Source organism: Plutella xylostella, chromosome 15, assembly GCF_932276165.1.
Source record: "Plutella xylostella chromosome 15, ilPluXylo3.1, whole genome shotgun sequence".
In the NCBI taxonomy this organism is placed as follows: domain Eukaryota; kingdom Metazoa; phylum Arthropoda; class Insecta; order Lepidoptera; family Plutellidae; genus Plutella; species Plutella xylostella.
In genome coordinates this window covers 3,639,476-3,660,947 of record NC_063995.1, presented here as the reverse complement: position 1 = coordinate 3,660,947, position 21,472 = coordinate 3,639,476, and the positions used below count along the sequence as shown (strand labels likewise).

Sequence of the window (21,472 nt, the reverse complement as noted above, 5' to 3'; positions counted from 1 at the left end):
CTAAATTTACATTCTACAATGACCTGAAATTAACAGTTGTCATCGCGATGCATCGTCATCACTATAAGTACATACCAAGTTATCCTTAAAAACTACAAGGCACATGTCATTGTATTTTTTTAGTATTAAGTACTTACATATGCTTCCATGCCCTAACGGGAATTTAAAAGTACCACTAGACACTACCTATTATATGTAAGTAATAGTAGGGATACCTAGGCATTGTTTAACGTAACTAAGTATGTGAATACTTGAATAGAGTTTACATACGGACGGGAATACAGAGGGGGACTCACTAACAAACACTTTTTACGGTTCATAATGACTGTGATGTTATGATGTATGATTCAGAGCAAGGACCACAATAATAATATATAAAGAGTTCCTCCTGATGAACTAAATATTCCTAGTTACTCTGCTGATGACGTGCTGACTAGGGCTTTTGTCTTCAGTCCAAAATGGCTTCAGTCCAAACACCTACACAAATAGGTAGCTTACACACATACTCGTACTTATCCGATATCTATTATCTTTGTTTTCATATTATGTGGAATGTTTAAAATGCTTTCAACAGGAAATAAGTATTTAAGTAATTACACGTAGATATATTGTTATCATGATAATAAGACCCATATTATCTAGTATTTCTGATAATTTATTAAACCCTGATTTCATAAGGAAGGTGTTTTAATAAAGAGAAGATCCAATAAATCGATAAGTAACTAATTATCTATAAGTAATGAATAATTTTCTAAACTACCGTCTTATCTAGCCGTAGCAGTTTAGAATATATAGATAATTAAACCCCCCATTTTCCCTGTTACCTATATAAACATATATACCATAATTATAGACATAGTTAAGTTAAATTCTGCTCAATGATGTTCAACCCTACGACGTCATAGGTTCTTTTATTCTTATTAGAATGTTAATGAAAATATAAGTAAGTTCTTTTTAGTTAAAGAAGGCATCATAAAGGAATCGTACATCCTGAGGGACAGTGTTGTCATCAGTGTAAACCGTAAATGTGATATATTTGTCCAATTCATTAGAATGCATCAGAGAAACATGTTTTTGACAACGTAATCAGATCAGAATCAGTCTACCGAACAGCAACCGTGATTCAAGCTTTGTAGCTTGGAAATAAATTAAAATAAGCGGAGCGAGTTTAGTTCCGAGGCGGGCGGCACCGTGCGAGCACGTCCGACGTCCCTAGACGGTGAAACCAATAGTTGTTTACTAGCAAACTTCACCCGACAACAACTTGTGTAACTTTTGCCTCACTTTAAAACAAAGTTCCCTAGTTAATTTGTGGATTTAAAGCCGTTTATGTCTTCCTTTCTTTAGCTTTTACCTAAAGGAGAAACCGTGAAAGGGATTTGGTTTAATTAACAAAAACGTATATTGAGCTGCGTTTTCTATTCACAAAAGTGATGGTGTAACAGTGCAGCGTTAAGTGTGGACAATCAATTTAAGTGCTTGTGCCTTTATAACTAAAAAGGTTTAAAAATTGAAGTTCTACCGTCAACTAAACAAATGTTTGGTTGAAAGTTAGTGAAGGAACTGCCCAGAGACTTTCACAAGATGGGCAAAGACTATGGTAAGCCTTAGGTTTTATAAGGAAAATAGAGTAAATCGTAGCTTTATTTTTTTTGTAAGTACATATAGATACCGAACCGAAGTAATCTAACAATAGTCCTACCCATCTAAGTCCTAAACTATTCTAAAGTGATCCTAACTACTTAGGTAAGTAGGTACTACATTACGTGCCTATTATATACCTGCCAACTTATTGAATTATTAAAATGTAAATTAGTACTTATAGATTGCGTTCTAAACAAAAGGTGTCCGTGAACCCTTAATTTAGTTAGTGCATTAATAAATAATCATCTAGAGAAGGATTTCGTGTTGCACTAACAATAATAAATGTTTAATTAAACGTATCGCTATTGTTTTGTACCTATAGATACCCGTTGTTAGTTTTTTAGGTAATTATGTACTTACCTACTTACCTTACTTAAATAAAACCCGAAAAAAGCTAGATAAAACAAGTAAGTACACACCTCTAAAAAACTATCCTTTCCGGTGAGCTTGGATATCGACTTTTCAGGCATTTCCCTAAAAAAGGTGTCGCTTTCCCTAATCGGATTTATCATGGACATAAACAACTCCAATTGGTGAAGTTTTGATAAGTCGAACCACCTATGTACCATCTACCTACCTAGTTGATTTATATTACATGGTCGTTTTATGAGTTGTAATCGCATCCTCAGTGCAGACAAAATTGCTGCCTACGCAAGTTAGTACTACAAAGCATACTTACAACAGACAGGTAGACAGACATATAAGAAAATGTAGCATAGAGAGAATATAACCACTTACATTTTGGAGCGCACTACATCCGAGGTACAGCCTATGTTAATTAACTACAATTTTAAAGGAAAATGTCGCAACTCGCCAACTCTCGACACCCAGCAAGGTTTCTCTTTACTCACGACTCACAGTGGATGGCCATGGCAGTGGTCTAGATGCCATCCGGTACGTGATACTATAAGCGATAAAACGACCTTCGTACCAGCCAGATACCAAAACTAAAATGCCCAAAGTAACTAGCTAGGTACCTACTTACTTACTTAGTTATAACAGGATGTTCGAGTGATATTTTTATTGCGTTTAATTGAAAGGTTGCGGTAAAGCAGGAGTTTGCGGTTAAATTACTTATCTATTTTTGTAACTCCATTGCTAGGAGACTGGAAGGTAAGTTGGTACTTTTGAATAAGCAAGTAGTAGGTACTCACTGCCGATTTCATGTAGCTCTGTAAGGAGCTGAATTTCCACTGAGCAGAACTTATGTATACCTTAGGTCCTAAGGTATACATATGTACCCAAATAAGTAATAAACTCGACCGATGCCTCATGTTCCTATCTAGGTAGGTACTAGCTAAGAAATATATGTGAGTTTTCAGCACTATACGTACCCACTACCCACCAGTTTCTGGCTCAATGCCATAAGTAAATAATTTCCTTCGCAAACTATTCTACCGGAGTATCCGGAGTGACTTAATTCTTGTTTTTAATGCTCTCTTAAAAGCATTGTAAGGTCAAGGATAAGTACATAGCTAGCAGCACTAGAAGTGAATTATCACGGTATTGATGTCGATTCCGAACGTACAAATTCAATCCCTCTCATTCATTCATCATTATCATATTATTATATAGTTACTTAATATTCATCAGTCTACAAAATTAACTTGAAGTTGCAGTTAAAAGTTAACTTTCTTTCAATATCGCGCCAGTCTGAAAGTCTGTGCCCGTACACAACTTTTTTACTCTATTATTACTAAATGTTTTATTAAAGACAGAAAAGTTATTTCGGCATCACCCGCATAGAATCGACGGATCAAATCTTTATTCGTCCGCGAGACGTAAATAAATGTACCGTCACCGGTCGCACTACTCGCACTGTTGACATTACGTACATTATTAGGCTCCATACATTCGATTAACAAATAATGCCAACTCGCTAGCTAATCACTGCAATTAACTTATTTATGTCCGACTTCCATATCTTATATACTTACCCTGCGTTTATCTAAAGAATATTTTCCGTTTCTCGTTTATTTGCTATTAAGATGTAATCTACAAATTAAACAGATAAATGGGTTAGGTAAATGCTACAATCATATCGCAATGCAGATAGCCAAGAAGTTGTTTATTTATTGATAGTTATCACTAAGCTGAAAACTTCCTCAAAGGTTCAAGTAATTTAGGCCCACGCGAGTAAATCTACTATGAACTTAAGTCCTACAACCCTACTCGACGAAAATTCATCCAATAACAGCTCTGATCGAACTCAGTAAAGATCTGCATAACTTGAAATTTTCAGGTGTAAAACTGACAGAATAAGTTACTTTATTTTATCTTCATGATAACTAGAATAACTGCATAACTTTTCATGGTACCGAATCTACAAGTGCTTGCAGTCCTTAAATAGTCTCCATGGTGGATAATGCCTTAGAAGATAATCTTCACGTAGTAACATCTCCGTAGATACAGGCAGTACGGTACGTGGCGCAACACGGCGCATACGCACGCTAGCCGCTCACATCTATCAGTTTTTATTACGATTTACGTTCATAGGTAGTTTCTTTTATCTTTCCAGTTAAACTATGATAATAAAGTGATAATGAGTGACCACAACAGTGCATAATTGTCTTGAAACAGGATTTGGAAGAATTACTTCAGTGAAAAAGTAAAAACAAGTGACGTTCAGTGGTCAAAATCACCGGTGGGCTGGACGGTGGACTAGATACATTCATGATGCATGCAATACGTTATCTATAGGCGCATTCGGATCGTTGCAGTTGTTATTGTTATGTCAGCCGGTTTTGAATGAGTGCAACGAAGTCGTGTTTTTGTCTTTCTCACTCACGCGGATCAGATAGTGCTAACTCCTTCACATTATATAGTAGGTGCCTAGCGTCATTCTTTAAATTAGCACCTAGCCACCTACATCATACACAGTGGTTTTTTTATTATTGACTTTGAGACCAGCTTTGTTGTTAACAGTTAAACATCGATCTGTGATCTAGATTCAATATACAATGAGCCATAACGATGATTATACTGTTTAGGTGTAGTTAACTTTAACTTTGGAAACTTTAGCAATGACCTACATTTATTAAAGGTAATTAGGGACAACAATTAGTTTAATTTTATGGTTCTTCTTTAACTACCGGTCTAGTAAACAAGGTGCTATATGTTATTACTGACGCTAATCTTACGTGTTTATCCTTTCATAGCCACACGGTACCTACTAAGTACCTAACTCATTTAAGCCTAAGAAGGTGCAGCATGTGGAATGAAAAAGTTTAATCATAGCATTTTACAATGAACATTGTAAGTTATTAATACTTACTGTATAGTGCAATAAAGTTCATACTCTGCTTTCGTGTGAACAGCCCAATGAAGAACAATTTAAACAATCAACTAAGATGAGTTTAATTGAAGTCAGCTAGAGCATTTCCTTTATTAAGTAAGTACTATTTTATCTACTTCTTTCGAAGGGGTTTGGTAGGAACAAACGCACCATTGAAGACCGGACTGAACACTGAACTGATAATATTTTGAATAGTTATTCTATTGATGACGTACCTACACCTATTAGAAAACCATGTGGCCTCGAGAGTAACCTAGCCTAGAGATAGAGACAGCAATTTTTGTTATAATATCATAATTATTCACCTACCCATTATTACGATACTCACTTACTTTACAAAGTGTTCGTACATTTTTTATATATAAATTCAACGTGTTTGCACTTAGGGGTACCTATCATGTTTTATCGGCAATCAGCGGAGGGAAGATAACGATGAATAAATAAACTCGATAAGAACAGTGACTAAACGTTCACGATGATAATATTAAAACTTATGACATTACAGGAGTTTATTGTTTGAAATTATGTTTGTTTACTATACATTGCCTACTTAGTTTATGCGTGATAGTTTGTGATCGGAAAGTGACCACTATGGGTTGTGGAGACTGCTGCATTCCTCCGAAAGAGTCGAGTAAGTGCGTCATTTTACTTTCCTGCTAATTACGATATGACTCACAGTCAACCACTTGTCTGGCCTTATTACTTTTTCCGGGTAATACCGCATGTTGAAACGTCGTTGAAACAATGATTAAACCTACCGATTAATTACTTATAAGAAGTATCTAGTTCGTAAATAATAAACTCGATGAGTGGCACAGGACCGTGGAACTTGGCGTAACATATGGAAGAGGCCTACATGCAGTGGGTAGACATGATAGAATAAGGAGTATGGTAGACATACTTAGGCTGAATAATAGTTAGTCGGTATTTCCTTGTGTTACCGGTACGGGTAGATACTGGTAGGGAAACCGACACTCTACCTATGTAAACACCTTTTTTAGGAATTACGTAGGATTAAGGTACTTAAATCCTTTAGATCGATTATATTGGTGCTCCTGTTTTTATTCACCTTGGTGGTGTTGGTGTCACACCACGCATTTAATTGTTACAATTTATAAATTATAACTTTCAAATATTTTCAGGAGAGCCTCTACACTATGACCCCGACTTCAACGGCCCCACTCACAACCGGTCCTGCACCGACGTGCTCTGGTTGATCATCTTCATACTGTTCCTCGGAGGATGGGGCTTCGTCGGGTATTACAGTAAGTTCCGATTGCAATCGGCAGTTCTTCTTCTTCTTAGCGTGTGGATGACGAACACTAGAGTTCGTACCTATAGGTTTTGTCACCGTTGTAAAAAGATTAAAAGCGAATAATAACTACCCGACTGCTGAAGGAGGAGGGTAATGTTTTCCGATTGTACTTTTGCTGACGCATTGTCGAAAGAAAAAAAAGGCGGTTCCATGAAATCACAGCATCAGATTCACACGGCATCAGCTTAAATAACAGAAGCAGCGTATGCTTTTACAGATCCGTATAGTCTCCAGTCTTCACATAAGTACTTATAAATTTATAATATGTCCATAAATTCCTTTGGATTGAAGATGGCATGTTCTTGTTCAGGTTTCACGAACGGCGACGTGGAGCGTCTGTTGGCGCCGATCGACTCGAAGGGGCGGCGCTGCGGGCTCGACGCTGACGTCATGAACAAGAAGTACCTCGTCTTCTTCGACATCACCAAGTGTCTGTCGCCTGAAGCGCCCATCACTGGGTGCCCCACTCCACAGGTGTTCTTGATTTATATATTTACAATGTTAGAACCTTGGGGGAAACCTAAGTATTGATGTCGATGATTTATCGGGGAAGTCCATGCTTGCCCGATTTCAAAACAATACCGTGCTCAACTCGTCATCCGCGTGTGTTTGTGTAGTCAACACGCGGGCAGTAGACTTCAAGTGGATCTATGATTTCTATCTTAACTCAGCAGAGCTGTAGCCCACTTCAATAGTGTTAACCTATCTACAAACGTTAGAAAGGTTTGATAGGATACTTGGACCCAATCCAGTCGACTAAAACACATGTTTTCGTTGTGTTTGATTGTGCTACAGCCTCCACTTCCAGCAGCACCAATTAATACCATAACACTCATAACATAAGCCATCAACAAAAACATAACACCTACAATAATGACAACCTCCACTACAGGTGTGCGTGAGCCAATGTCCCGACACCACCATCCTCTTCGAGTCAGTCCTGACAGCGTCGTCGCTGGATCAGCTGCGCGCGCGCATGGTCTGTAGCGATGACGTCAACACACAGACCATGACGCTGCAGCAGGCGCAGCAGTACATGCAGCAGGAGAAGTGCGCCAAGTTCGTGCTGCAGAGCCAGCCAGGTGAGGAGCAAACCGTTTGATTTTAGATAGGTGTTTGTTTTGTTTGTGTTGTTAATTTATGATGTTTGGATGAAGTGAAACAGGCTATTGCGCAAATGTTTAACAGTTTTGTAAAATTGATCTCAGATGAATGAACTTAACGCATGCGGTGTTCAAGTTTTAAAATTTGAAATTGAAACCTAAATCAAACGTGCTTGCCGCGTAATCGAATAACTGAATCCAAACAAGTGGTAACGCTGCAGTGTTGTACCGCTGCATCGGCGACCTGTCGACGCTGAAGTGCCAGGACGGACGGGGCAGCACCCTGCGGCCCGCGGGGCAGGCGGCCGGGGCCGAGGTGTGCGTGCGCGACCCCGCCGCCGCGCGCTCCACGCTCGTGCACCGCGCCACCGCGCTAGACTCCTACGTCGGCCTCATCGTGGCCAGCTGGGTCACCTTCTTCACGCGCGACGAGCGAGACCTGCAAGTTGTAGGTAGCCGTGCCCCGGCACGCTCACTCTGCACGACTGTCAACTGTCCTTCTATAATCCCGCATGCCCCTAACAACACTAATCAATAACTCTGCATCCTCTGTTATTAACGCCACGCTCGGATTGGTTGCACGTCCCGACTCTGTGTATATTCCTGTGTACTGATTGGCTGTCGTTGCCGGCGCGCGCAGTGATTGGCCGCTGCTTCATCAACGCGACGGAGGCGGTGGGCAGCGTGCTGCAGAACCTCACGGAGGCGCAGGTGCTGGAACAGTTCACCAACTTGGTCAAGTTCAATCAGGTACCACTTTTTGTTTACTTTTTACTCTTGATGTTAAATTATGGTACAGCAGAATATCTACTTACCTAGATTAGTAAGTAAATTAATGTACCAAAACATAGTTACTTAATACCTTATTCATAGTACTTATAATAAACCGGCTGATATCCTCGCTCCTTTGTTTATGTTACGGGTCGCGTACTATCTACTGAAAGTACAGCTAATACTAATAAATACATAAGTCTGTTGTTCAGTTAATTCCAACTGAGCGGGGATGGCAGTGGCAGTTACCTACAGTATAAGTAGGCATAATCTGTATAATCTAATTAAGATAAGGCACAAAGGTTACGGGTCAGCACTTAACTACCGGGAATGGGACCTAATGCCTAACAATAACAACTATTTCTAACAAGCACTGACGTACAGAAAATCAATAAATATTTATGTCAACTCTTTTGAGTGCAAATTATAAATTACCATATCAATCGATATCCCGATAAGTCGATAACCTAAGTAGATTCTTAGTGTGTGCTATTCAAATGGAAAAACCTTTTTTATCATAAACAATCTTTGCAATGTACCCAAGTACCTACTTACCTAGTGATTAATCCAAGCCAACCGAAACTCACTAGCAAACCACAATACTCATAATTATCTAGAATCTAGACCGTAAGCCTCTATCACCCCAACCATTCTAACCTAACCCCTCGGCGCAGCTTTCCTCCCAGATAGTGGAGGACCTGGTGCAGTCGCGGTGGTACCTGGCCGGGGCTCTCGTGGGAGTGGTCGTGCTATGCCTGGTTTACATCGTGCTTCTACGCTGGGTCGTCGCGCCCGTCGTCTGGACCTCTATTGTTGGACTGCTGGCGTTGCTTGGGTTTTGTAAGTGTTTACTTGAATTTTTTTGAGTGGTACACATGCATAAATCTGTCTATGATTATGCAGTAGCTATATCACATACAGATACATGAATGGATACCACTATCAGCAGATGTTATACCTAATGCGTATTCAGTTTCTTCCGCCACGGGTTCATTTGTTTATTTTTACAGTTATTTTCATTTAGATGTGGCTGCTAAATGCTGTCAAGACAAAGATATCGTGACATTTTGTGAATTTGCTAATTTAATTGTAACAAGTAGAGTTAATTGTCTTCAAGTTTACCCTAATAGCGTTAGGTACATCATCCAGCTCCATAGGATACAAATAAATATGTAGGTAGCTTTTATAATCTAGACTACACTAAACTAACCCTCGTAACTAATTCTAACAAAACGCTACCCCCACAGCGCTGTACCTCTGCTACCGCAACTACGAGTACTATCTGGCCAACCCCGTGTCGCTGATCCAGACGACCAACCTAAAGGGCTACGCGCAGAGCATCTTCGCTAGTCACCGCACGTGGCTGGCGCTGCTGGTGGCACTGGCTGTTCTGCTAGTGGTGCTTACACTGATGGTTATCTTCCTGAGGAACCGGATTACTATCGCTATAGCGCTCATTGGGGAGGGGAGCAAGTGAGTTTTTGTAGTTTTACGTTTTACTCGTATGTATCGGATGTAGCAAAGGAGTCTCCTCGAGCAAAATATAATTATTGTAAACTCGGTAAAAACGTTCATCGCACCTCATTCAAATGCAAATGATACCTTCCTAGCACGGTGCATGCACATGGCTCTTAAATAGCTAATTGTATATTTTAATTAAACGACTTCATTTATCTCTTCTTATATGCTCCTAATTGGATCTTAAATGACTTAATGTATCTTTCCAGGGCAGTGAGCGACATCAAGTCTACAATGGCTTTCCCGCTGTTCCCGTGGCTCATACAATGCGTCATCATCGGCTACGGAGTGGTGGTGCTTGTATACTTGCTGTCGATAGGACAGTCCACATTCAGCGTCGTCAACTTTGCCAACGACACCTGCAACTGCAACGGGAAATACACCAAGGTAATTACACCATATTGAAGTCTTTGATTACACCGCGACGCCCCGACGAACAATGTTTAGTGTGGGAGTTTATACGTGTTCAGTTTAAACAATTGAATGTTACGCAAGAATGATTCACGCTGCACCATTGATTTTAAAGTTATACAATCCACCGTATAGATGCCAACAATGCATCATAAAAAGATCCCAAAACATCGCATAACACGTTAGTAGTATATGTATACCTACTAATCTAAGTCTAGTCTAATTATATTTTATACCATGCTCACAGCTGTCTTTCAGAGGGATAGGCAGAAACTATAATGGACCTCCACGTCCCTTCTTTGGCCGTCGTAGGAACCGGTCAACCGGACCACGGGAAATAGTCACCTGACAGACTTATTTCGCTTTCCCTAATAGTAATGACTCCCACAATCCCAGGACTACGAGAGCTGCGACCCGGTGGAGTTCACGGCGAACTGCCACGACAGCGCCTCCCCCGCGCTGCCGTGTCGTCAGGCCACCTGCCACTTCACCGGCATCGAGAGCCCCTACAGCGTCACGTATATGCAGAGTACGTAGCATTGAAACAGGTCTATTGTGTGGATGACATTTGGAAAGGATTTTATGGTTGGAGATCAACTCCTATGCCTTAACTTTGCCACTGCCACTATTGTTTTTCCGAGCTTGCCTTGCTCAATCTTCAGCATAAGGATTTACATTAAACTATGCAGACAGAAGCATGTAGTTATTTGTGTGTATATCAGCTGTCCGATACCCATAACACAGGCTCTGCCTAGCTTGGGGTCGGATGGCCGTGTGTGAGATGTCCCCACATATTTATTTATTTATTACTATTATTACAAGTGGGGGTGCACGAAAGGGGTGACGTATCACTTGTTTATACGACCTGCGCCTAGGACGACACTAATATGACTAGCCAATCCTTTAACTAGGTGGCAAGTCATAGTCGAGATTTTTATAAATTCTTAACCAACTTCTCCGTGTTCCAGTCGTGAACGTGGTGGGTTTCTTCTGGGCGATGTTCTTCATCAGCGGGCTGTCGGACATGATGCTGGCCAGCACCTTCTCCACGTGGTACTGGACCTTCCACAAACGCGACGTGCCCTTCTTCACGCTCACCAAGGGCATATACCGGACTATGAGGTTTTGCTCCTTTCCTATTCCTTGTCACTATTAGACATCGATCAGGCGATCCATAAATGCACATGAATAGATCATATTAAGAGTGTTACGTAAGTGCTACATTTAATTAATATTACAAGCGTATATTAGTTCAATGGGGTTTTAGCTACTTCTTTGTCCATAAGTTAATGACAGTTATGGTGTTCAAATTCAAATATAACAGCAAGATAACTCCGGACAGAAGACACTGTTTACCAAATGCTGTTGACCGTTTTAGTTGTGGCTACACATACGAAACGTCCGTTATCACGATAATTACCAGAATTTCTCGAGAAGGTACCCCAACAAAGTGCTTTCACAAAAACCTGTCTCCCCTCCCCAGATACCACATGGGCACGGTAGCCATCGGCGCGCTCATCATAACCATCGTGCGTGTCATCCGAGTGTTCCTCGAGTACGTGGACCACAAGCTCAAGAAGTTCGACAACAGCTTCACCCGCTGTGTTCTCTGTTGCTGCAAGTGCTTCTTCTGGTGTCTGGAGAACTTCCTCAAGTTTATCAATAAGAACGCCTACATCATGTGCGCGGTGCACGGCAAGGGCTTCTGCAAGAGTGCCAGGGACGCGTTCTCGCTGCTCATGAGGAATATTATTAGGGTTGTCGTTTTAGATAAGGTTAGTGGTGGTCATATTTTTTTTCTCGATTCACTGCTTAAATCCTAGTTCGTCATCCCGCGATCTCTGTCTTACGTTACTAACAAAAGAAAGTCTCTAAACTTAAAAAAACGTCTCTTTAAAGGCATTAATTTAGGTATAAAAATAACAGAAGGAATGCTAAATGTTGTTCGAATATGCCTTGTGCACAAAAATGCCGTGCGTCACTGACATTGAACAATATGGACCTTCACCATTGAAAAACTAGCCTTTAAACCTCTTATCTCCAATCAACTCAACCGCTCTCTACTCCGCAGGTGACAGACTTCATCTTCTTCCTGTCCAAGCTGTTGATCTCAATCGGAGTTGGCATCGGCGTGTTCTACTTACTCCAGTGGAGCTACATCTACGAGGTGACGCAGGGCCAGCGCCTGCACTACAACTATGTGCCGGCCATCATACTGGCGGTGGCCACGTACCTTATTACGACTATCTTCTTCAACGTCTATGCGATGGCTGTTGATACGCTGTTCCTTTGTTTCTGTGAGTATTTTTTGTGGGTTTTATTTTTGAGCAGCAAGTGCCGAGGTATTTGAGATACATTTTAATCGACCAGCTTATTTCAAAAAGTTGTATACCTATTCAATATAGTTGTTTGGACAAAATCCTGCCTTCTACTAAACTTGTACTTAATATTTTATTTTGTTCTCATCAGTGGAAGACTGCGAGCGTAACGATGGATCAGTCGAGAAGCCATACTTCATGTCAAAGAATTTAATGAAAATCCTTGGAAAGAAAAACAAGAAGCCAAAAGCAAATTAAGTACCTATTACAAGAAGAGTGCCAAATTTTATACTTACCTGGGTGTTGTGAAACTTAATGAACATTGTAAGAAGACAATTACATTTGATAAAATATTTATAATTAGAATTCCAGCTACTGCATAAAGGCTGTAGTAGTGGAGTATTTACATAAAAACTTAAAAGATGCAATCAAAAAATACCTTAAGTATAATTAATTAGACTTGATTGTAAAATACTATCAAGCTGAAGCCAAATATTAATAGTTCTTTATAGAATTTACATTACAGTATTTTTTTCACAAATCCTAGCAATAATAAATAATTTACATAATATAGTTTAAGATTTTTGTATGATGTTATACTTTTGTAAGATACTAGAGAGTTTGAGAATGGATACTTGAAGTTTATACTGATGTATTTTTACTATTGTGATAATGATAATGCCTAACATATTTTAATAAAACAAAGTTAAATATAAAACGTAATTTATTTCGTCTCACCTGTTACAACTCCCATTTCTCTTAAAGTAGCAGACTAAAGGTAAGCTGCACAAAGGAACCCACACATAGGTCAATCTTAAATGTATTCCTTTTCCTATCTCTCTTCAACAGTAACTGGACAAAAAGCTATGTGCAGAAATAGATTTAACATTGACACGAGTCTCTTCATGCAACTTGGAATTAACAAGCAAACTTTGTACCTGTAGTTAACATCACGGTATGTCACAGTATCATTGTTGATTGACAATGTCATTGATCCGGTGTTGCGTGAGGAAGGCCACATCCAGCATGGCCTCTGGGTCGAGCAGCTTCTTCACACTGTCGTACTTGAGGCTCTCCTCGTACGCGAACATGATGCTGGTGTCGTCGATCATCATCTTGGACGCGACCAGCGCCGCGATGCAGTTCTTGACGCGGGCCATCGCCTCCCGGTCTGAGCGGCTGATGGGCTGGGTGGATGGAGAACAAGTTGTGGATAGAAGGGTGATAGGAAAGGCCTAATAGAAGTAAGCAATGTGATTGTTGCACGAGAAATGACTTTTCACATAATTATAAAGAAAAAAAATAATCACATCCATGGAAGTAGAAAAAAAGAGGGAAGGAATCTCGCGAACTAAAAAGTGAAGCACTCAAAGTAAGTCGATTTCATTGTTGCCGACACACACACATTCACACTCAAAGTAAGTCAGTCCGCTGCCGCGCATCAATCACGTCGCACCTACGCACCCAAACACTCTCATGTCGCCGCCATTGCTCATTGTGCCTCATTTTTTAGTTTGCGAGATTCCTTCTGTCTTTTTTCCACTTCCATGATCACATCACTGATTTTTGTGTATGGAGTTTAGGTAGGTATTTAAATGATTTTGGGAAATTGCAGTCTACTGCTGCATATTTATAAGCCTTTAAATGGCATTAGAAGTGTGTTTTGCAGTGTCTGTAAAGAGCAGCCACTTTTAAGGGCCCGTACAGGGTGACGTGCCGCGCCAATTTTGGGTTTTCAATGCTCTTCACACAGCACACGCAGTGACACGCACACATGTAAGTTTGCACAGCCAGTGGCGGATTAACCTATAAGCACGACAAGCACGTGCTTGGGGCCCCGGGCCTCCAGGGGCCCCCATCCTCTGCTGCTGTTTCATTTTATACCTACATTTTATTCATCCACAATATGTCCGATGTAATGAGTTTGCTCTGATTAAAGGGCCTACCACACGCGTAAGTATCACCACAGTTTTGCCTGCGCAGGCCGGCTTAAACACGGAATACCGTGCGTGTGGTTGGTAAAGGGCCTACCACACGCGTAAGTATCACCAAAGTTTTGAATGCGCAGTGGTGCCACTCTTGAAAGGCAATGTATTGCGTCTGTCTTGCATTCCCAACATTAAAAAAATCATTTTTATTTTTAAAACTTCTCATCAGAGGCGGTATATAAGTGTAAAATCGATTTTGAAGAGAAGTTATGATTTTTTAAAATGTAGGGGTCTTTCAAGAGTATGGGGGCAGACCGGCTTAAACACGAAATACCATGCGTGTGGTTGGTAAAGGGCCTACCCCTACCACACGCGTAAGTATTACCTACCACAGTTTTGCCTGCGCAGGCCGGCTTCTACTGTTCATGGAATACTGTGCGAATGGGTGGTAAAACTGTATACCGCGCCAATCCCGAAGCGCGGCTTGCGCATTTTTCGACATGTTTGAAATTTTAATAGAGTATTCTCTAAATCCTTGAGTAGTTTAACATGTGAATGATTTTTTCAATTTTACAGCAATTTTTTTGTCCACTTCGATCGTGTACGGTTTGATTTTTGGGAATAGCAGGCAACTAGACTTTTTCTAGTGAAAAAATTCTAGTTGTTTGCATTGGGATACATTGTTTCTAGTTTCCACGCCGATGATTTAGACAAAAATGAGGCTTGCGCGTACTTAACTGTGCCGTGCATATGCAGGGTGGCCCAAAGAGTGACGTCCAAAGGAAATTGTTTGATTCCTTAGGTCAAGGGGTAGCCAAATCACCCCCATGTATGTTCAGCAATTTTTTGTAGTTTAGGAGTTATGATTTTTTTTCCAAATTTTCTACGAAAATCGACCTCAGTGGATTAATTATGTTTTATTATTTTTTGGATAACTTTTTTAAAGTATTTTTTATTTTTGCGTCATCCTTTTAAGTTGTTCTTTTAACCATAAAAGTTTCAGCTTCCTAGCTGTAATGTAAGTTAGTTATTTTTTTATCGAAAGTTCGAATTTTACGATCGAGCTAGACTGTTTTGAATTTTCAACTTGAAATTAAAAATTGAAAAAGATATTCTCATGGTCTTTTATTAATTTTAAAAACTCCGCAAGGTTCCAAAATTACAAAAAAATAAAAATAAACTATTGCTTAATGGGGTATTATTTGGAGAAAAAAGCCTTCAAAGGTACCTGGGTGGAAATTACCTAATTAGTAAATTGTTTCAGAAAGTTGAAATATTCCTGTTATGTTATTACTAAGGACTAATTAAGATAGAAAATGTATCAAATTAAAGGGAAAATTAAGCCTAGAGTGCTCGCGCTATGAGCATTTTGCCGCCCTCAGCAAAGAATGTTTATTATTTTGTGAACTATGCACTCCTCAAGGTCCAGCGCCTATCTAGCTGCCCTCTCGGTCTTCTCCTACATGTTACGTAAATTTGGAGAAATTCAGTGCACAGGTTACAGCAGGAAGAGAGAATTGAAGAGAGTGTGTCGCACGCGGCGGCAAAATGCTCACCGCGCGAGCACTCGCGTCAGTAAAATTAAAGTTATTTTTTTTACAATTGTTATGAAATATTGTTAGTTTTTCAGTGTTTTTTTGTAATAATAATTTAAATATAATGTAGGTATGTATCTTTTCCAGTTTACATTCGATTTACGATATAACTTTGTTAATTTACTAACGACTTAATTTTACGAAGAATTTACCTGGAAAAAATAGCTCTGCCCATAACTACACCATGTATAACAATAAAATCTTACATATGTACAGTACATGGTGTTTTTTATTGGTCCGGTGGTACAAATCTCCCGTTTTGCACCACCAGACCAACAAAAAACACCCTAAAGAAGAGAGGGTACATGCCTATAACTATGTCCATATTAGAAAAATAGCAGGTCAAAAAAGGGTGCAATACATGAAGAAAGTTACTGTGCAACGAACACTTTGTGTTCATGTTTCAGGACTGTGTTGCTGAAATAAATGCTGTAGATGACGATAACTTCTAAAGTTTTTAATAATTTTGAGATTTGTTGATTTTTTGTGGCTTAAGACAAATTTATACCTAAAAGATCAGATTTTTTCCCAAAGCATGAACGATAGGTCATATAATGAACAATTATAATATAAAAACTATAAATATTACTTTTCCTAATACCATATGATTCATTTTAATCAATTAAATACATTTATAAGTTTTCGTAATTATTAAGTGTCCAAAAAATACATTTTAATATGGGCGGCAAAATGCCGCCACGCGAGCACTTGCGTCACAAAAAGAGGCGCGACTACTCTAGGGTTAAATTATTTACTTTTTTTTAAAATTTAATTTACATTTTTTAATGTAAATTCTTAGTAAAATAACTATAGTAACTTACATTACAGCTAGGAAGCTGAAACTTTTATGGTTAAAAGAACAACTTAAGAGGATGACGCAAAAATAAAAAATACTTTTAAAAAGTTATCCAAAAAAATAATAAAACATAATTAATCCACTGAGGTCGATTTTCGTAGAAAATTTGGGAAAAAAATCATAACTCCTAAAGTACTAAAAATTGCTGAACATACATGGGGGTGATTTGGCTACCCCTTGACCTAAGGAATCAAACATTTTCCTTTGGACGTCACTCTTTGGGCCACCCTGTATACTCTAAGGTGCCGTGTGATAGCTCGGCGTACCTGCGCAGTTGTAACGGTGGTAACACTTGCGCGTGTCGTAGGCCATTAAGGCAAACAATTTTTTTTTAAATGTTTTACCTACATCCTTTTTTATAGAAAAGTTATAGGACGTTTTAGCTATTGAACTGTTTTGTCACTCTTTGTCAAGGAACAAATTGTTCTGAATTAGGGGCCTACACAGGCTTTGTGCTTAGGGCCACCGATGCTCTTAATCCGCCACTGAGTGGGTCGATAAACTTTTACTCGCCAACTTTATTGACAATTATGTTCAAGTACATTTTGGGTGATTTTAGGGTAAGTAGGTAAGTATAATTCTTACTTACACTGGTAGGCACCAGGAAAGAGTAGAAATTAATAGGGGTGCCACTTTACTCTATACTCGGAACCCGATTAGCTTTCTCAAACAAATGTGGTATTTACTTGTAGAAAGGTAACTACAAGTATTAAAGTGTAGATAATAAGTTTCGGGCATCCTCCAGCCAACTGAACCCCGACGACAAAGCAAAGTAAATACATAGTGTCGCAAAAGGGCTATACTAAGCCAAAAGGGGATGACTCAAGGGGTCATTCTGAACAACTTTTGTCCTAAGAGATTTGCAAATTCGCGAAAAAAAAAATTCATTTTCCATGGTAAAAAGTCACATGTCCAACAAAGTTTCTAAAAAAATTCAAAATTCAAAAATTCAAAATATTTTATTTCGTAAACTTACATACTAGTTACAATAGTTGATGGGGTATCCTTTTAAGTATAAAGTACCTGTGCCAGGATACCCCGCTCTTCCATATACTAAGTACATTTTAAACAGTTTCTATGAAAAAGGTTTTTTTTTGTTAATTTCCAAAACTCTTAGAGCAAAAGTTCAGAATGACCCCCTGTCTTACTCCTTTTTACCCGACTGCCGAAGGTAATGTTTTTCGATTGTATGTATGTATGTTTGTCTGTTTCTTTGTTCCCTCCTGTAGCCTAAACGGCTTGATAGATTTTGATGTATGAGGTATTGTTAGAAGCGTATTGATGGCGCGATGGTTATAGGCTATGTGACGTTACATTAAAATGTACATAGCGCTCTCTAGAGGACATAACGTGATGATCGAAAAAATAATAATTCAACTTTGCCGTGTAAGGTATCAAATGAAAGGGCTTGATTTTCACATTACAAAAATATGCATATTGAAGGTATTTAAATAACAACACCAAAATTATTGAATTTAAAAATGATCATGAACTACTGACGTAAAATTTCATAAAATAAAAACAACTAAAAAGTTACAAATAAAAAAATACAATTATAAACAAACGAAAAACCCGACTGTACGCTAAAAACATGAAAACAAGTCCCAATGTTAATGGAAAGTATCGCAGGCGGGGACCAACTTGACCGCCACTCAAGGCCGTTTTCTAAGTAACATTCAGCTAAATGGTGAACCCTCTGCTGGTCCCCACCTACGATACTTTCCATTAACATTGGGACTTGTTTTCATCTTTTTAGCGTGCAGTCGGGTTTTTTGTTTGTTTATAATTTGTTTAGTACTATATACCGCTTTTTCAATACCTGTAAGTACATTTTTTGGTAGCAGCATAATATTTTTACTTAATTTTAGGGTTTCGAACGTCAAAAGAAAAAAAGCAACCGTTATAGGATCTCTTTGTTGTCCGTCTGTCTGACTGACTGTCTGTCACCGCCCTTTTTCTCAGAAACGGGTAAAGATATCAAGCTGATATTTCGCATAGATGGGGAGTACCCCAAAAAAAATATTATGGTACTCCCTGTCCCACACAAGTAAATTGGGGCTTATATTTTTTCCAGTTATTTTGATGTGTATCCTTTTTTTTCTTTGTTGTATTGTATAAGTATATGTTTCTTTTCTTTAAATCTGTATTTTTTGTTGTTGTTGCTGTCTATGTGTCGAATAAATGTATCTTTATCTTCAAATCACGCCATCTATCGTTTGTTTTTTGTGGCTACTGTCTATAGAAGAAATTCCGTCATTGACAATTTTACGTTACGAATTTATTTTTATTTTTACATTTTCGTGGAGAACCAACAGCATTTTGTTAAAATAAATATAATAATAAAAAATATAAATAATTATTACTTATGAACACATAACAACTTGATGCCATTAACAGAATGAACTTAGTAAACCTAACACATCCAGAGGAAAAACAAAATCTCTTTCTCTCTCTCTGAAAAACATACTTAATAGCCCAAACTCGATGCTTTTAGCTATTAACATCTTTGAAATAAAATTGAGCCACCACCGTGTTACTGCCCTCATCAGATCCTCACGAGACCATACCTCAACCAGCACCAAGAGACTGTATTTTTGATCCCTAACCTAATGTTCGTGCGTATTGTCATCACTTAGATCCATTCGCTATATTCCTGCTCCTCATCAGACCTTTACGAGACTGTAATATCACGAGAATATTGCACACTATCTAATTTAATTTAATGTATTGAATATACTGGAAGAATTATGCTTCCTCAATTTCAAATCAAATTATGTTGGTGTCATAAAAGTTGAAAAAGTGCAATGACAACCAATGTGCAGTGATTTTGTATCTGTACACGATAAGATCGCGAGCTGTCAGTGCTACCTAAACCGACGTGACCCTTCTTTGGAGGCCAGCGGCCAACTGAGTCAAACGTCACTTGTGTTTATGATTTTATAACACAGAAAGCCGCTATAGATATTTGTATGAAGATTTGAGGGAAAAAAATTGCTCAAGTTTGGGATTAATTTACACAAAATAAGTGTGTGTTTATTAAAAAACAAGGTATTTAGCGCCTAGTCCAAGCCTTTAACTTTATAATATGATAAAAATCATATGAAAATTCTTAATAATTACGACACAGTTGTTACAATACGGGAGTGTGATTGACTGGTTTTTCTTGATATTCTGAAATTAATTTACAGTTATCCATAATCATTTACTTAAATTCGAATGATTCAGCACCTAGCTAGACTCTTCAACTACCTGTGTGATTTTTTTCAAGGCTGTAGAGCATCATTTACTACATAATTCTATGACAATGCCAACCCTCGATTCCCTATTGCAGACCCTTAATTCAGAATACTGTTTGATCTGCTTAACCATTATTTACTGCCTTCAATCTACACTACATGTTTTAAATAGTTTATTGGTTCTTCTAAATAAAAGGCCAGTTTTATACCACTTCAACCTACTATCTGTGCCAATATTTTTTTTGTTTTTGTATTTTAATAAAACTTGAGAACCATACCTCCAGCTCTTGTGTCTCAGGTCTTTCAGCTTTGTCCTCACTGTTGTCATCATGTTTCTGGGAGCTGATCCAAATGTAGCCGTTGTTTCCGATGATGAGGGAAATGCCAAATGGAAGCTGGTGGAAGTGATTCTTTCTCCTCTTGATAAGTGACGGGTAAACATTCACTAATGTCCCCTGCCCAAGCTGGAATAAAATTATTTAAGTAGAGTGCTATTTTTGAAAAGTTATTTTTACATGCAGCAAAAAGGAGGTTTATGGTTCAAATAAGTTATGAAATTAGAATTATAAATATTGATTAAATGAATTACCTTGCCATACTTCATGCTTCTAGTGTGCAGTGACAATGAGCCATCAGAGAACAAGCTTTTAACTTCTGCACTGATCAGGTCTCCTTCTTGTAAATGCTTCCTCATCATTTGCTCATCTTCTGCTGATCTCCGCCTCTGTTAATATGGATTGATAATAAAATTATAAAGATGTAATTTGTGAGGCTGTAAAAAATATTTTACCTACAGAAGGCATAATAATTTAGGAGTGTTAGATTGTTCCTTAAGTGATGTTTACACTATATAAAGTCTGGGACAAGATTTCATCCAATTTAAATTATAATATTCATTATTACTATAATTCAAGACATGACATACCAGTTCACCACCAGGTAAATTTACAGAAGAGAGCTGAAGTACAGAATCCAGTCTGGAATTAGTTTCAACTTTCCACCTTTTCTGTTGGACCTCTGTGACTCGCCCAACCACCACATCCCCAATCTCTCCGACGTAGCGACTTCGTATGGGCCGAATGCACACTAACTTGTTTACTTTTTGCATCACACCAGCCACTGAGGACTTCAAAACATCCCCTTCTGTATGAGTTCCATGTCCACTAAAAATACATAGGTCAAAATATTATCGTTGTATATTATACATATGTATCAATTCAGTTGAATGTAGTTTTAAGCTTCGACGCTAGAATGGTAATCTTACCGCATAAAATCTTGCATGCCACTTATAACCTCCCCGGGAGTAAAAAATCGAGGAAGCTCATTAGTAGATGCAACCGAATGATTTACTCTTTCGGATGCCAACTTTATAGATACATGGCCCGTCATAATGAAGACTAAAGGGCTACGTGTATAGTTAAAAGATGCACAATAAATGTAAATAAAACTATTTTTAAATTATCAAAAAAAGCAGCATAAGCA

At 38.6% G+C, this 21,472-nt stretch overlaps 2 protein-coding genes across 6 annotated transcripts; one reads left to right on the top strand and one right to left on the bottom strand.

Annotated features, from left to right (window-relative positions):
- Positions 1–1,153: 1,153 nt before the first annotated feature.
- Positions 1,154–13,093, top strand: LOC105393032 (choline transporter-like 2). 5 transcript variants are annotated; one of them, XM_011564739.3, is made up of 14 exons: positions 4,076–4,140; positions 5,326–5,570; positions 6,082–6,204; positions 6,565–6,728; positions 7,147–7,336; positions 7,579–7,805; positions 8,803–8,968; positions 9,376–9,601; positions 9,856–10,033; positions 10,454–10,586; positions 11,026–11,179; positions 11,541–11,832; positions 12,129–12,354; positions 12,527–13,093. In XM_011564739.3, exons 2-14 carry the CDS (start codon positions 5,531–5,533, stop codon positions 12,631–12,633), a joined length of 2,226 nt encoding a protein of 741 aa, XP_011563041.3. In that variant the 5' UTR covers positions 4,076–4,140; positions 5,326–5,530; the 3' UTR covers positions 12,634–13,093. The 5 variants fall into 5 exon arrangements, with proteins under 5 accessions (XP_011563044.3, XP_011563041.3, XP_048481863.1 ...); XM_048625906.1 differs by having other exon boundaries at positions 4,122–4,140; positions 5,445–5,570; XM_011564743.3 differs by lacking the exon at positions 7,579–7,805 and adding an exon at positions 7,998–8,107 and having other exon boundaries at positions 4,123–4,140.
- LOC105393033 (exosome complex component RRP4) lies at positions 13,086–21,470 on the bottom strand. The gene is made up of 5 exons (XM_038107955.2): positions 21,255–21,470; positions 20,916–21,153; positions 20,580–20,714; positions 20,269–20,454; positions 13,086–13,562 (listed from the first exon to the last, which is right to left on the bottom strand). The coding sequence occupies exons 1-5, from the start codon at positions 21,377–21,379 to the stop codon at positions 13,344–13,346; spliced, it is 903 nt and encodes a 300-aa protein (XP_037963883.1). The 5' UTR covers positions 21,380–21,470; the 3' UTR covers positions 13,086–13,343.
- Between the last annotated feature and the right edge of the window lie 2 nt (positions 21,471–21,472).

What these genes read in the sequence shown, in the direction of transcription:
- LOC105393032 (XM_011564739.3), top strand. Translation starts at nt 5,531, where the DNA reads ATGGGTTGTGGAGACTGCTGCATTCCTCCGAAAGAGTCGA. An exon ending in GGGTTGTCGTTTTAGATAAG is followed by an intron (nt 11,833 to 12,128) that starts GTTAGTGGTGGT and finishes TCTACTCCGCAG; the next exon opens with GTGACAGACTTCATCTTCTT. An exon ending in TACGCTGTTCCTTTGTTTCT is followed by an intron (nt 12,355 to 12,526) that starts GTGAGTATTTTT and finishes TGTTCTCATCAG; the next exon opens with TGGAAGACTGCGAGCGTAAC.
- LOC105393033 (XM_038107955.2), bottom strand. Translation starts at nt 21,379, where the DNA reads ATGACGGGCCATGTATCTATAAAGTTGGCATCCGAAAGAGTAAATCAT. An exon ending in GGCATGCAAGATTTTATGCG is followed by an intron (nt 21,154 to 21,254) that starts GTAAGATTACCA and finishes ATGTATTTTTAG; the next exon opens with TGGACATGGAACTCATACAG. An exon ending in GAAGCATGAAGTATGGCAAG is followed by an intron (nt 20,455 to 20,579) that starts GTAATTCATTTA and finishes ATTTTATTCCAG; the next exon opens with CTTGGGCAGGGGACATTAGT.